General features: G+C 47.7%; 2 protein-coding genes across 2 annotated transcripts in view; both read right to left on the bottom strand.

Annotated features, from left to right (window-relative positions):
• The window catches only part of LOC310751904 (protein S100-A4-like), a 196,358-nt gene that overhangs the window by 73,540 nt on the left and 107,541 nt on the right, over positions 1-15,277 (bottom strand). The gene's annotated exons all lie outside the window — the stretch shown is intronic.
• Positions 6,226-13,972, bottom strand: LOC310751902 (protein S100-A14-like). Its single transcript, XM_083591664.1, has 4 exons — positions 13,835-13,972; positions 13,361-13,526; positions 8,341-8,487; positions 6,226-7,127 (listed from the first exon to the last, which is right to left on the bottom strand). The coding sequence occupies exons 2-4, from the start codon at positions 13,388-13,390 to the stop codon at positions 6,996-6,998; spliced, it is 309 nt and encodes a 102-aa protein (XP_083447790.1). The 5' UTR covers positions 13,391-13,526; positions 13,835-13,972; the 3' UTR covers positions 6,226-6,995.

Here is a 15,277-nt window from a genome sequence, read left to right as displayed (position 1 = left end):
ATCCGCGACCAAGGAAAAGAGACGGTGGAAGAAGATTGGAAGAAATTTAAAGTTTATCTTAAGAACTGTTGTAAAATCAATGAGTGCTAAAATGTCATGGGTAACGTAAAACAGAATTGCAGCGATAAATGATTGGGTAAGAGAAAAAGGATTAAAGAAAGTGAATTATAAGTAATTGAAATTAGGGGTTGCTGAAAAAGTTTAAAACAGGGATGCAGAAAAGGGAGGTATGGGGAAGTCGTTGAAATAAGGTTTAAGAAAAAGAGGTTATGAATTTATACGTGTTTACATGTTTGTTTGTCTATGTATTGTCAGTTGTAATGTGTTTTAATTTATGTTGGAAAATCAATAAAAAATTTATTTAAAAAAAAATGAAGTCAGCTCATGGCTGTGGGCTCAAAGACTCGCTTGCCAGTCTTGTGTGGCTGTGCCTGTGACTTCCAGGGAGAAGATCTCGCCAGAGGTCTGCGAGATCTCGCCAGAACCCAGAAGCCAAAGAAGTGGGGAGAAGCGGCTGCTGCTTCCAGTGAGATTTTTGCAAGATTCCCACGACATCTCTCTGAAATCCTCAGCCACCTCTTCTCACTTATCACGGGGTGGAGGGGACCCCTGGCCGCTCTGGAGAAGTGAGGAGAAACAGAAGCAGAGGTGGCTTGCGAGATCTCAGGTGGGGCTCTCACTGGATGTCGCCAGAACCTGGAAAATGACACTTCTCCTTGCTTCTCTGGTTGCTGGTGAGGTAAAGGTAAAGGGACCCCTGACCATTAGGTCCAGTCATGGCCGACTCTGGGGTTGCGGCGCTCATCTCGCTTTACTGGCCGAGGGAGCCGGCGTACAGCTTCCGGGTCATGTGGCCAGCATGACTAAGCCACTTCTCACGAACCAGAGCAGCGCACGGACAACGCCATTTACCTTCCCGCTGGAGTGGTACCTATTTATCTACTTGCACTTTGACGTGCTTTCGAACTGCTAGGTTGGCAGGAGCAGGGACCAAGCAACGGGAGCTCACCCCATCGCAGGGATTCGAACCACCGACCTTCTGATCGGCAAGTCCTAGGCTCTGTGGTTTAACCCACAGCGCCACCCGTGTCCTTGCTGGTGAGGTGCTTGCCCTTAAATTCCACCACCCAAGATGGCTGCCTCCGTCTGCCTCATGGATGCAATGGCCTCTCCTTCTGAGCCCCTTCCAGAGACCTTGTCCCGCTCAGATGGGTCCCAACCTTTTCTCCCAACCAGGCTCCCAGCCCCCTCACCTCCTCTCATCCTGTGACACACTCCCTGCCCATCTAATTAGTCACACCCCACACCTTTGCATCGCAATGTCTATTTACCAGTTCCCATGGAGGCTGAGCAACTTGGCAGCTCCATTATGAAACTGCCCCTCGGGCAGAAGTACCTCGGCAGGCGGCGACGCAGCCCTGCCTCCGAAGCTCGGCTGAGGCCATCTGGTTCCTTGGCTCTTGGCCGCGTATGCGAACCAACTCCCAGTGAATCGTACGGGGATCTTGAACTCGGGTCCTGCTTGCAAATTTCCCACAGGTGTCTAGATGGCCACAGTGAGAACAGAAAGCTGGACCAGATGGGTCATTGGCCTGATCCATTGGGCTCTTCTTATGTTCTCAACCATTCTCTCAAAACGCACAGGCTTTACACCTCTTTAAGTCCAATTTAATATGTGATCCCTGATAGGTTGGGACATTTATACCACTTGCTGGAAACCTCCGGAGGAAAAAGTTGCTCTGGTGCTCAGCTTGAGAGTTTCCTGTTGAGACAGCTGGTTGGCCCAACAGACTCTTCTTAAGTGTTTTCAGACAGAATAAGAATAAGAATAATTTATTATTTATACCCTGCCCATCTGGCTGGGTTTCCCCAGCCACTCTGGGCGGCTTCCAGCAGAATATTAAAATACAATGATTCATCAAATATTAAAAGCTTCTCTTAAACAGGGCTGCCTTCAAATGTCTTCTAAAAGTCTGATAGTTGTTTATTTCCTTGACATCTGATGGGAGGGCGTTCCACAGGGAGGGCGCCACCACCAAGAAGGCCCTCTGCCTGGTTCCCTATAACTAGGCTTCTCGCAGGGAGGGAACCGCCAGAAGGCCCTCGGCACTGGACCTTAGTGTCTGGGCAGAACAATGGGGGTGGAGATGCTCCTTCAGGGATACAGGGCCAAGGCAGGATACACGTGCACCATACATTAAAAGTACTCTTATAGCACATTAAGAGTCATAGAGAATCTTGGGAACTGTAGTTTCTTAAGGCTGCTGAGCTTGCAAAATGACCATTCCCAGCACCTTCAACAAACTACAGTTCCCAAGATTCCACCATGGCTCTTGAAGTGGTATAAAAGTGTTTTGAATTGATGGGAAGGTTGTGGCCTGAAAGGCAGAGCTGTGCCAGAATTGTTCCCCTAGTTTCATCAGTTATTGTTGTTGTTTTTATCACTATTATTATTATTATTATTATTATTATTATTATTAATTATTACCCTGCCTTTCTCTCAAAACCAGAACTCAAGGCAGCTTACACAAATTAAAAACAACACAGGCAAAATAGAAAAAGCTAAAAGCATATACAAGATTATAATGAAAGAGCAATTACAACTCTCATAAAATTACAGCAATATAAAAAAACAAATCTTATTAAACGCAGGCAGTATAAACAGCACAGTGCCGTTAAAAGCTCTTTCCTTTAAAAACAGTTCCCAAAGGTCTGCTAGAATAAGACAGTCTTCACCTGCCAGTAGAAAGCAAGCAAGGAGGGAGCCAGTCTAGCTTCTCAAGGAAGGGAGTTCCGCAGCTTGGGGGCAGCCACCAAGAAGGCCCTGTCCTGCATCCCCACCAAGTAGGGCTGTGAGGGCAGTGGGGCTAAGAAAGGGGCCTCCTCCGAAGGTCTTTCAGGTGGGCCTAAGCTGTATGGGGCTTAGAAGTCATAACCAGCATTTTGAATCGTGCCTGGAAACAGAACAGAAGCCAAGCGAGCTGTTGTATCAAGGGAGCTGTTTACTCCCTATAACCGACTTAATTTCATAGAAATCGTTTTGGAATAGGGTCGCCATGTTTCAAAAAGTGAACATCCAGACAAAAATGGCAACCCTATATTGGAAGTAATTTTACAATACAGTGGTACCTCGGGTTACAGACGCTTCAGGTTACAGACTCTGCTAACCCAGAAATAGTACCTCGGGTTAAGAATTTTGCTTCAGGATGAGAACAAAAATCATGTGGCAGCAGCGGGAGGCCCCATTAGCTGAAGTGGTACCTCAGGTTAAGAACAGTTTCAGGTTAAGAACGGACCTCCAGAACAAATTAAGTTCTTAACCTGAGGTACCACTGTACTGTAAAAACATGAAAAATGATTGCATCATGATATGGTGTGTTTATGTTTATGTTTTTAAACTCTGAGTTGCTTGGATATATTCCTGTGTTTGTAGCTACTGTTGTGTTACCCGTTTGTATGATTTTAACGATCTTGGCTGCGCTAATTTTCAAGGTGGTTGGATGTTGTTCCTCATTTCTGAGGGGCTGTGACAAGAGGGGGAAACCAGGATGTTGTGTGTGTGTGTGTGTGTGCATGTGCATGTGCATGTGTGTGTGGTTCTTCTGAAAGAAGGTACAGGGTTATAAAGACTAGGACTAGTGGCCTGAGAAACAGTTTCTATCCAAATGCGATTTTGGTTTTAAACGCAGTGTAAGGTAGTCTCTATGGGAGTATATTGTATTTAATTATGGGATATCAGAGTTTTTAGGGGGCTAAGCAGCCTGGGATACCTGGGATAGCAGGCTTGTTGGTTTTTGAATGTCTGATGTAGATTTTTTCAATTTCGTTGTTCTATATGGGACAATGACAATAAAGATTATCTTATTGTGTGTGTGTGTGTGTGTGTGTGTGTGTGTGTAGCCTTTGTCTGTAGTGGTGCTTCCTGTCTTTATTTGATTCATTGTATTTGATTTAATGTACTCCTGAGCCGCTCAAACCTCAAAGCAGCTTACAAGCAATACATAGCAGTAACATAACAAAATGTAACAGGACATCTTTAGTGGCATCAGGAAAAGCTTTGTGTGGGGAGGAGAGAGGGGAAATCTCTATTTCAAATACTCAGTTCCCATCTGGAATATGAGACCTGGAATACTGGAGTTTTTTAAGCAGAGGTTGGATTTAGTTGAGAATCCTGGATCGCAGGGGGTTGGACTAGATGACCCTCGGGGTCCCTTCTGACTTGACGATTCTATGATTCTATGTATGGTAATTATCCACTCTCACAGCGTCCCTGCGAGGGAGGTCATTAACACGCTGACTGAGCATGAGGGAGAGTGACTTCCTCGTGGCAGCAAAACATCACTGCTTAGATGAATAGAGAGAAGTGGCGATTCTCAGGCTGTAGGGTCAAATGTGGCCCTCCAAGGCTTTGTAGATGGCCCTCAGAACTCTCCCTAGGTAGCAACGCTCGCCGGCCCTGCTTTGCATGCTCCTTGGGTGTTTCTGGCTGGCTGGAATTTGTCACTGACCTCTGATCATGCCTCTTGCTTCCCGGGATACAGAAGGAAGGGTGAGTGTGTTGGAAAACTAGCTTACTGTGGAAGAGTAAACTCTACATCTGTTGCTCTGCCAGTTTTGTCAGTGGCCTCACCCACCTCTAGCATGCAGCCCCCAAAAGATTGCTCAGAAGGGAGTGCGACTCTTCGACTGGAAATAAAAGGTCCAGTAGGGACACGGGTGGCGCTGTGGGTTAAACCACAGAGCCTAGGACTTGCCGATCAGAAGGTCGGCAGTTCGAATCCCTGCGACTGGGTGAGCTCCTGTTGCTCAGTCCCTGCTCCTGCCAACCTAGCAGTTTGAAAGCACGTCAAAGTGCAAGTAGATAAATAGGTACCACTCCAGCGGGAAGGTAAACGGCGTTTCCGTGTGCTGCTCTGGTTCGCCAGAAGCGGCTTAGTCCTGCTGGCCACATGACCCAGAAGCTGTATGCCAGCTCCCTCTGCCAATAAAGCGAGATGAGCGCCACAACCCCAGAGTCGGTCATGACTGGACCTAATGGTCAGGGGTCCCTTTACCTTTACCGTTAGAGATCTAGAATCGTTTCAGCAAGGCAGGATCCTGCCAGGCTAGCAATGACATGGATCCGTCCTTAAAGATCCTGTCCCTTAAACGAGATGCGATGAAGGAAAGACAACGAGCCTCCTGCAATCTTTCTTTCCTTATTTCTTTATTTCATGGATTTATACAAATAATAATAATAATAATATGGCAAGCAACACAAGAGGTCAAAACGTTTGGTCATCCGCCCAGCCCAGGCTATGGAAACCGATGACCACGGCATACCAGATTTGGCTGCAGGGAAGGGTTTCTTCAAAGTATTTCATGGTGGTTCCCATTTGGCGAGTGTTTAGGTCTCAGACGCATTTGATTTGTCCAGTGGAGATGTCAACCCCAACCCAGAACGCCCTTTGCTACCCAACCTCTGCTCTCTCCAACCCAGGAATCACACACAGCCCCAACTCCTAGCCTCTTGCTCTAACCGCTAGCCTCCGCTTCCCTTTCCAGGTGAGGAAATTGAAAGCCATTACCCCTGAGCTTTGCACCCTCTCCCTTAGGCCCCCGGTAAATTGTGCAGAGATGAGTTGAAGGGCCACAGTAAGTATTGGGAAGAAGGAACTGGATCTTCCAAGAATTCACCCCCTGGTGGCTTATCAGGAGGTGAAGGGAAGACCACTCAAAGCTTTCAAATGCATTGAGTTGAAGGACTGCATTCAACACAGCTAGGCCTGATGTTGGAGGCTAGAGGGCGGGGCCACGTTGGAACTCTGGCAGATCAAGGGGTGGAGCCAGTGCAGGAACTGGTGGGTTATGGGCGGAGCCTATATAAATCCAGTCTCTCCAAGCTGGTTCAATCACAACCCATGTTGCCACAGTTGTAGTTGGTTGGGCCAAGATTTGCATTTCTCCAGTGGTCGTAAATTCGTGTTGAGTGCTTGCCTAGGTCCAATCTCCATAGCTTCTCATCTTCTTCCGCCCACCTGATCTGGCACAGCCAAATCCAATCCATTCAATTCAAACTCCATAGCTTCTTTGCTTTGTGAATTTAGAAGACTAAAATAATACCCAAGGAGGAGACCAGGAGCTTGAAAACACAGCTAATGGAAGAAGCATCATCCAGCTATGGAAGCGGGCGAACCAAGATGGACTGGCCAAGCGGGAAACGAATTCCACCACCGAGATCAAAACTTTGGATTGAATGTATAGGTTTATTTTTAAAAATAATAATAACATTTCCATGGTCTGGAGCAAATAGTATTCTGGATTCCGGATCTAGAGAGAGGAGGGAAACATGGTGCTCTGGGCATTCTAGATCCAGGGGTGAGAGAACTGAAACATAACAAATCTAGAGGCAAGGGCTACTAATTTATTTTAAAAGTAAATCTCCAAAGAGTTCTGGATCAGATCTGGAAGATCTCAAACAAACAGACATGCAGAAGAAGAAGAAGAGTTTGGATTTGATATCCCGCTTTATCACTACCCGAAGGAGTCTCAAAGCGGCTAACATTCTCCTTTCCCTTCCTCCCCCACAGTATGGAGGAGTTTGGGGGGGTTGGCCTGAATTATCAAAACCAGAAAATAGGAAATTTGAGAAAACAGCCAGACGGTGAGCTAAAATGACCTCTTAAGGGTCCAGAGCTCCTCCGTTTGAAGGTTCTCGAGTTGAGCGGTCAGGAACCGAGAACGTCAGTGTACCTGGAAAGCTTACAACAATGCCATTCTAGAGTGGACTGGAGTGGTTAGGGTGGGAACCTGGGCTGGGAACTGAAAGTTTCCCAACTTAAAGGCGATCAAGCTCTAGACTTTGATATCCCAGAACCGAGCAAGGGGAGGGGATGGAGACCACCCCAAAATATTAACACTGCATTGACAACACATTGACATCATGGCGGACAGTCTCTCGTTCTTCCTGTGTAAACGGTCCGAGGCCTTGTGGTTCTGATCCTCTGAGGTGCGCGTTACTTCTTACTCTTTGTGACTCGGCACCCCTTTGCTGCGTCTCCCATAACGCTCCAGTACTCGCCGAATTGCAGTTTGGCCTCGTCGCCGTCGCCATGGCATTCAATCTTATCGTCCAACGTGCCAACGCTCTGTTTGAAGAAGAGAAAGATGCTGTCAAAACCCAGCAGGGAAACCAGAGCTTGGATTTACAGTTTGCGGATTCTTTTTCAGACTTGGGGGGTTGGACTAGGGGGGCCCAGAGAGAAAAGTGGGCACGGCAGCAAAGGTCAATAATTTCACCTCCATGCAGGAGGGCAGTTTCTGTGCCCGTACTCACCCCCCCCCCCCGTATCCTGGCAAGCTAAGAAGCATGGTCAGAATTCAAGGACACATTCCAGCCAGGCAAAAACACTCAGGGAGGATGCCAAGCAGGGCAGGGAGAGGGCATGGGCTGGAGAGAAGGGGCAAGGCTTAGAGAGATGCCTGGAGGGCTGAGCCAGAGGTTTCCTAACCCTGCATTAGAAATCTACCAAGTTCCGTTGCTTTTTTCATTTTTAGGCAAGTGATAAATACACCTTTATCTTTTTGGAGGGGGGGTCCTTTCTCCTTTCCGCTGCTCCTTGGAAAAACTGCACCTTTCCCTTTCCCTGCTCCATTCAATGGATGTTTCTGTTCTATTTGTTTGTGTCAGGGATAGGGAATCTGCAGCAAGTCTTCCATACATTGTTGGAATGGGGCAACCCAGCCAGATGGTTATTATTATTATTATTATTATTATTATTATTAGACTCTAACTCCCATCAGCCCCAGCCAGCAAGGCCAACAGCCAGGTTCTGTGGGAACTGAAGTCCAATAAAATGGAAGAGCATAGATTCCTCCTTCCCAACTTGTATGGAACAAGAGAAACAAGACTACAATCAAAGCATCATCGGAGGAATGTGGACACAATGATCTACCATTACTTCCACAGCTGAGTGTCTCACAACGAGGATCTAGGCCTCCCTTTCCCTCCAAAAAAACTGAGGCCCTGCAGGCATTGTTGAATGCTCATCACCCCTGACAATTGGCCATGCTGTCTAGGTCTAATGGAAGCTGGCGTCCAAGAACATTGTTGGACTACAACTCCCATCATCCCTGGCCATTGGCCATTGTAGCTGAAGGGGCTGGTGGAAGTTTTAGTCTCCCTACGACACGTGTCAGGCCCCAGGTTGAGGGAAGCTGATCTAGGCTGAAGAGAGGAATTGCAACTATTTGGTTTGGAATTGTTCCCCTACATAACGCAGAAACACCCCCCCCCAAAAAAAAACTCTGCCACCCCCCAGTGGACGCCTGTCTTAGAGTCTAGGTCTAGATTCTCTTCACCTCTGCTAAATGTGGCAACCTCTGTCCCACCAGGTCCCTCAGCTCATTGGGGGTGATGCACTCTTTACGGCCCTTGACGGCGTAGCAGTGGAAGTTGTTGATGACGATTTCAATGGCCCTCTCCACATCGGTGAGCTCTTGAGAGTTCTGGGGAAGGAGAAAGACAAGGGGAGGAGTCATTGCGAGACGCATAGCATCAGCACAAGTCTGTGATCTCAAAAGAAGGCAGTCAGACCGGCCCGACTCCCTCCTACGCAGTTACACCCTCCCCGAAACTCCATTAAGACTCCCAAGATTGCATACCATCTCTGGTGAGCAATCTGGAGATGATTATCCATTCCATTGGCACCAAACAGCCCAGCTCCATTACAGAGGAAACCACAACACCCATCCTCTTCTGTGCTAGACCAGATAAGATGTGTCCCTTGTCCACAAACATATCAGTCCAGAACGAATCATATCCTTGTTTACCGTATCCTATGTTGAAACTCATTCATTTCCTGACTCACATTCTGCCTGCATTAGAATGAATGAAAACTGAAGTCAAATCCATCCCGAATCTTCTAAAACTTCAGGAGATATCCAGAGTCTTTCTTCAACGCTGGACATATTCCAAATCATTTTAAAACCTGGTTGTTGTTGTTGTTTTTTACAGAAGCCACAACTGCACCATACATTTAAAGCACCATGATCCCACTTTAAACAGTCATGGCTTTCCCCAAAACGAATCCTGGGAGTTCTAGTTTGTTAAGGGCGCCACTGAGACTTGTTAGGGCAACCCCCCATTCCCCCCTCAGAGCAACAATTCCAGGAGTGGCTTAACAACCAATCCCTCTTCCCAAGGAACTCTGGGAATTGTAGTTCTGTGCGGGATTCCAACAACTGTCATCCTATTTCACAAACTACATCTCCCAGAATTCATTGGGAGGAGAGACATGACTCTTTAAAGCAGAAGAAGTCAAAGGGGCATGGAGAGTCAGTGCTGAGGACTGAGATTCCCAAAGGGTACTTCCCCCAAAGTTGCACTCCAACTCCCATAAGCCCCAGCCAGCAAGGCTAATGGCAATGGATGATGGGAATTGCAGTCCAATGACATTTGGAGGGGTATCAGCACTCTGATATGACATTGTGGGTGTCAGATGCGCATCAGGTGGGCGTTCTATAGCCTCAAAGGATGGATGAGAAATCTGATTCTCTTCACATTTAAAGGCAAATTGATCAAACTGATGCATTACGAAACAAAATACTAGCATGAAAGACAGCCATCCTCCTAATTTCGCACTATTCTGAATTTTGCAATGCATTTCTCTGGCCAAGTAAAGGTGTTCAAAAACACAGGTATTGGTAAAAATCGTGTGCAGAAAAGTCTCATATTGGAGACTTTGCAGAAATGTGTCGGTCACAGCAAAATTGCATTCAAAAACAATTGTATAGTAAGAGAAATTCGCACTGAGGTGCTGACGAATTTTCGTGAGGACTTTAAAAAAAGGGAAAACCCTGCAAGCTGATCTGGGAATGCGGAGAGCTGAATTTCAGACTGGAAAAATGAGGAGCAGAGAGAAACGGAAGCAGAAATGATTTGCCCATCCTGAAAGCCACGATTATTTGATGCACAACAAATCTCCAAAGCCAACTGATCCATCTGATCATGTGAGCTGCAAACAGAATTAACAGCGGAGTGGGAAAGACCCAGGGCCTCTTTTTGCACCATGGTGTCTAGGGACATATCCTGACCCTCAGTTTTCGGCCATAAGAGCGCCATACCACCAGGCCCGCCAAGACCCAGCCTGAGAGAGAGTTTGCGGCCTCTCACCTTAACATTCCCACCCCTTGCCTTTCCTAATTATTACACAGGAAGTTGCCTTCTACTGAGTCAGACCCCTGGTCCATGTAACTCAGTGTTGTTTACACGGACTGGCAGCTGCTGCTCTCTAAGATTGCAGGCAGGGGCCTCTCCCAGCCCTGCCTGGAGATGCCAGGAATCAAACCTGCGACCTTCAGCATTCAAAGCAGACTCTCTACCCCTGAGCTATTGCCCTCCCCTGCTGTCCGATATACTTTTAACTGGGGGTGCCAGGGACTGAACCCCAGACCTTTGGCATGGAAAGCAGATGCGCTGCGATTTCAGCTGCAGCTCTTGCCCTATAAATAAAGGCCCTAGTCCTCAAAATTTGGAAGAAGGCCCTGATTCAGACAGAATGGAGGGAGCTGTTCTGTATTGAGTCAGACCTCATGGTCCATCTAGATCAGTGTTCTCCAAACTGTTTTTGGACTACAACTCCCATCGTCCCTAGCTAGCGGGACCAGCGGTCAGGGATGATGGGGACTGTAGTCCAAGTTGGAGACCCAAGTTTGGGAAACACTGATCTTGTCTGATATTGCCTGCGCTGACCGCCAGGGGTTTCAGGCAAGGAGCATTCCCAGTTCAATAGGTCTTACTCTTGAGTAAGTGTGCCCAGGACAACAGCCCATAAATAACAAAAGGTTCTTGCTTACTGCGACCGCCACCCTTACTTGGGGACTGAGTCCCACTGAAGTCATTGGAAGCAACTTCCGAGTAGACCTGTAGAGGACTGTGCTGCGCCAGCATCTTTTTTAATGAAATGGAAGGAAATCCCGTTTTGAATCCTGAAAATCCATATGAAATCTTCCTTCTACACCATGCTGCGTTCCGTTGAGAGCTTGCTGAATGTTTTTTTAAAAATATATATCTTTTTAAAATCAGCAGGGAAAACCTGTTTGAATGCCGAGAGAAGCCAGAGCTTTCGGGCGTTTCCCTGGATGAACCTCTTTCCTTCTGTCCGCAAAGCCAGTTGATCCAGAATATATATTTAAAATCAGCTGAGGGATCTGGTCTCCATGACAGAAGTCACTTGTGGAGCCCGCTGACGTGTCATTCTGGACCCAATGTGCTATTCGTATTCAGGGCTGCTGGGATAGGAGGTGATCTGAACCTCCTTGGTTGTTTTTCTAATCTGCGTCTTCTGCTGCAATTTCACCTTCATGCACATGCACACGCACATACGGGGTTTGCACCAATCTTCCCCAGTCTGGTGACCTCCAGATGTTTGTGGACTGCAATTCCCATCAGCCCCAGCCAAATGGGACAACGGTCAGGGCTGATGGGAGTTGTAGTCCAGCAACATTTGGAGGGCCACAAGCCTGCCCGCCTGGCCCTTTCCTAGACAAATGTCCCAGCCAATCAGGGATCACATATCAAATACACTCACAGAGGTGTAGAGCAGGGATGAGGAGCCCCTATGTTGTTGGACTACAACTCCCATCAGCCCCAGTCAGTACTGGTCAATGACCAGGGATAATGGGAGTTGCAGTCCAACAACATCTGGAGGGATTCCCCTTCCCTGCATTAGAAGGAAGGCAAATAACGACAGGGAACCTGTGATTCTCCAGATGTTGTTGGGTCCCAACTCTCATCACACCCAGCCAACGTGGCCAATAGTCAGGGGTGATCAGAACAGTAGCCCAGTAATATTTGGAGGGCCACAGGTGTTCCCACCCATGCTGTATACACATGTCCCAACCAATCAGGGACCACATATTAAATGCAGTTGCAGAGGTATAGCGCAGGATGGGGAGCCTGTTGACCTCCAGTTGTTTGTTGGACTACAACCTCCATCAGTCCTAGCCAGGATGGCCCAACGGTCAGAGATAACGATGGGAGTTGTAGTCCAGCAACACCTGGAGGGCACCAGCTTGGGAGAAAGCTGGCTTACGCATTCCCTGTCTGCAAATTTTGCCATCTGATCTCCTCTTTCACAAACCATGGCCCATGCTCAGTTGGCAGAGCACGAGACTCTTTATGTCACGGTCATGGATTCGAGTCCCACGTTGGGCAAAAGACTCCTGCATTTCAGGGGGCTGGACTAGATGACCCCGGAGTCCCTTCCAACTCTATGTTTCTATGGAATTTTCCACCTTCTCTCCCCATTTCCAGCCAACAGCATCCTAGGCGAGGACAATGAACTCTGACTCAGCACTAGACTTGGCAACCATCTCCGCTTCTAATAAGAATATTGCCAAGATATTCTCCCCCACCCCCCAAAAAACCCACCCAACCTAACAATCCCCTCTCATTAGGAGATTTTTCCTTAAAACATTTCAATGTGTCCCAGAAGGAGGACCATTCCAGAGGAGATTAGAGCTTTGCCAAGGTGGTAGACAAGTCTATTCTAGGCCCCAGAAAGTCAGCGACTCACACAACTAGAAAGAACTGGTTTGGCCGAGGAGATCCCGAAATTTCCTTAGAGGGAGTTGGTTGCACAAGAGGATCTCTCTCTCTCTCCTGGGGAAGGACTGGGTCTTGGTGGCAGAGTGTTCCTAACCACATCAACCCTTTCTCCAGAATCATGAGGACTTTAGCTATGGGGCAAGATCATAGCTGTCAACTTACAGATTTGAAAATAAGGGACCAGCAGCCTTGAAAATAAGGGATCAGCAGCCAAAATAAGGGATTTCCCGGGCACAGATATGTTCAACTTCTGAGCCCCTCTGAGCCAAAGGCAGAAAGCCCAGCCAGCAGCCAAATGAAGCCTCATCAATAAGGGACAGCAGCGGGACATGGCGCTGGGATAAGGGACTGTCCCGCCAAATAAGGGACACTTGACAGCTATGGGCAAGATATGTAGCCAAGTTACAAAGTACGCACTCTGTATGCAGGAGAGCTGCTGCCAGTCAGTGCAGGCCACATTGAAGTAGAGGGAGCAATGGTCTGACACAGCGTATGACAGCTTCCTATGATCCCTGGAACATTAATGGAGGAAACGGACCCCTGTATTTTAGCCAACCCAATCCAGTTCCCTATGACATGGGGTTCTCTGTTTCTCCCAGAAGCTTTGCTGAGTTTAAGATCCACAGATGATCCGAGAGGGCATCCTTTCCACACACACACACCCCAAAAACCCTACGCGCACCCCCCTTCCAACACAGAATGAATCCATAATTTCTCCTCTCCCTTCCCCAGAAAACCGAAAGACAGTCCCATTTCCCCATTCCAATTGACCTTTCTCTTCTTGCAGCAACCAAAGCCCATTGTTGATTTGGTTCGGTTCGTTCGGTTCGGCAAAAATCCCCTTCTCCGGAGCACGTCGTGGCAAGTCGGTTCCTTGAGATCTGCTGGGTAGTTCCCGCAAAGAGGCTCTTAGAAATCCAACAAACGGCTGTTTTTCCTACGTGCGGCCAACAGAAGGGGAGAACGGAGACTTTTAGCTTTCCATTGGATCCTGCCTCTTTTATTTCCCCATTCCCCCACCCTAGTCTGAGCCTGTTTGGGAAGGCAAATTGTTGAGCGCTGCCTGAACATGTCCGGAGCGACGAGGCACGCTGCTGAGCGAGAAAAGGATTGGAGTTCACGGGGAAGGGGTGGGAGTCCCGAGGAAGGGGAAAGCCCACCGCCGCTACTATCCCAAACAGCAAACACCCCTTGTACCCCTTCTGTTTTGGGATGGGAGCCCTGGAGGAGAGAAGTCCCACTTACCTGCTCGAAGGGATCAGCTGTGCTGGATAGAACTGCCTCTCCTGCCACGGTTTTATATCTCAAGAAGGCGGGTGTAAGAGACACCTTCGGGAGATACCAGGAGGCGGTGGTGGTGCAATGCATCTCGCTGCGCCGCCTGGCATCCTGCCAGCATGGAACTCCAGCGCCACCCATTTCCTAATTTTTTAGTCACGGTGCGGCGGGTGAGCAATTGGTATGACAGGAGGCCAGTTTACGTGACTCTTCTCTTCCCTCCCCGCCCCCTCCAGTTTATCAAACTCTCCCGCTTTCCTCATCTCATGCTCTATCCCAGTGATCGCCAAACATTAAGGATCTAAGAATGTACATCCGTGGCTCCCAATTTTTTTGATGCCACACCTTATGGATTCCATAAACTCATCTCCAGAGCCCCCCTCTAAAAGCAGGGACGCGGGTGGCGCTATGGTCTAAACCACTGAGCCTCATGGGCTTGCTGATCGGAAGGTCAGCGGTTCGAATCCCCATGATGGAGTGAGCTCTTGTTGCTCTGTCCCAGCTCCTGCCAACCTAGCAGTTCAAAAGCAGGCCAGCGCAAGTAGATAAATAGGTACCACGGCAGTGGGAAGGTAAACAGCGTTTCTGTGCACTGGTTTCCGTCATGGTGTCCCATTGCGCCAGAAGCGGTTTTGTCATTCTGGCCACATGACCAAGAAAGCTGTCTGCGGACAAACACCAGCTTCCTCGTCCTGAAAGCAAGATGAGCGCCACAACCCCATAGTCGCCTTTGACTGGACTTAACCATCCAGGGGTCTTTTACGTTTACTTTTACGTATAAAAGCATTGTTCAGAATAGCGGTTTGCGCAACCCCCTGATTCATTGAACATTTATTCAAAATCCAATTAAAATTTGTTAGTTGGTTGTAGAATATTTGAAAAAGAAATATCACGGTTGTGTTCAAACGTGGGCAGGATTTGAAGTATAGCAGCAGATGACAAGTGGTAGCTTAATAATTTATAGTTTTTACTCAACTTAAACTACCTCACCAGGTTATTGTGAGGTGAAAACAGTGAGGAGGAGGACTGCCTTATTTTTCCATGTATAAGACAATGTTTTTTGCTTAAATTTGTTAGGCAAAAAATGGGGGCCATCTTATTCACAGATTGTGAATGCAGGGGGGGCAGGTGATCAGGGGCAACAATTGGGCAGGTGGGTGAGAGATTGGCAGTGGGCGACCTCCCCCCCAAAACTTTAAAAAACCCTCAACAGGTCAATAATTATTGATTTCTTTATTTGGGTTAAAAAAGATAGGGATCAACTTATACACAGGGGGGATCTTATACACGGAAAAATATGGTATGTAAGCCACCCTTGAGTAGGAAAGGTGGGATATAAATGTTAGTGTAAAATTGCTGTGGCAAACAAAAAGCAGTGAATAAATTTAATAAACAGTCATAACAATGCAA

This window comes from Podarcis filfolensis (assembly GCF_964270895.1).
Source record: "Podarcis filfolensis genome assembly, chromosome: 16".
In the NCBI taxonomy this organism is placed as follows: domain Eukaryota; kingdom Metazoa; phylum Chordata; class Lepidosauria; order Squamata; family Lacertidae; genus Podarcis; species Podarcis filfolensis.
The sequence above is the reverse complement of the archived record's forward strand: the minus strand, read 5'-3'. Positions and strand labels throughout refer to the sequence as shown.

Bases quoted from the DNA above. Each gene is read 5' to 3' on its own strand.
- LOC310751902 (XM_083591664.1), bottom strand. From the start codon at position 13,390: ATGGGCTTTGGTTGCTGCAAGAAGAGAAAG. The intron at 8,488-13,360 runs GTCAATTGGAAT...CTCCTTCCCCAG, and splicing joins GTTGCTGCAAGAAGAGAAAG to AACTCTCAAGAGCTCACCGA. The intron at 7,128-8,340 runs GTGAAGAGAATC...TTCTTCAAACAG, and splicing joins GGTTGCCACATTTAGCAGAG to AGCGTTGGCACGTTGGACGA.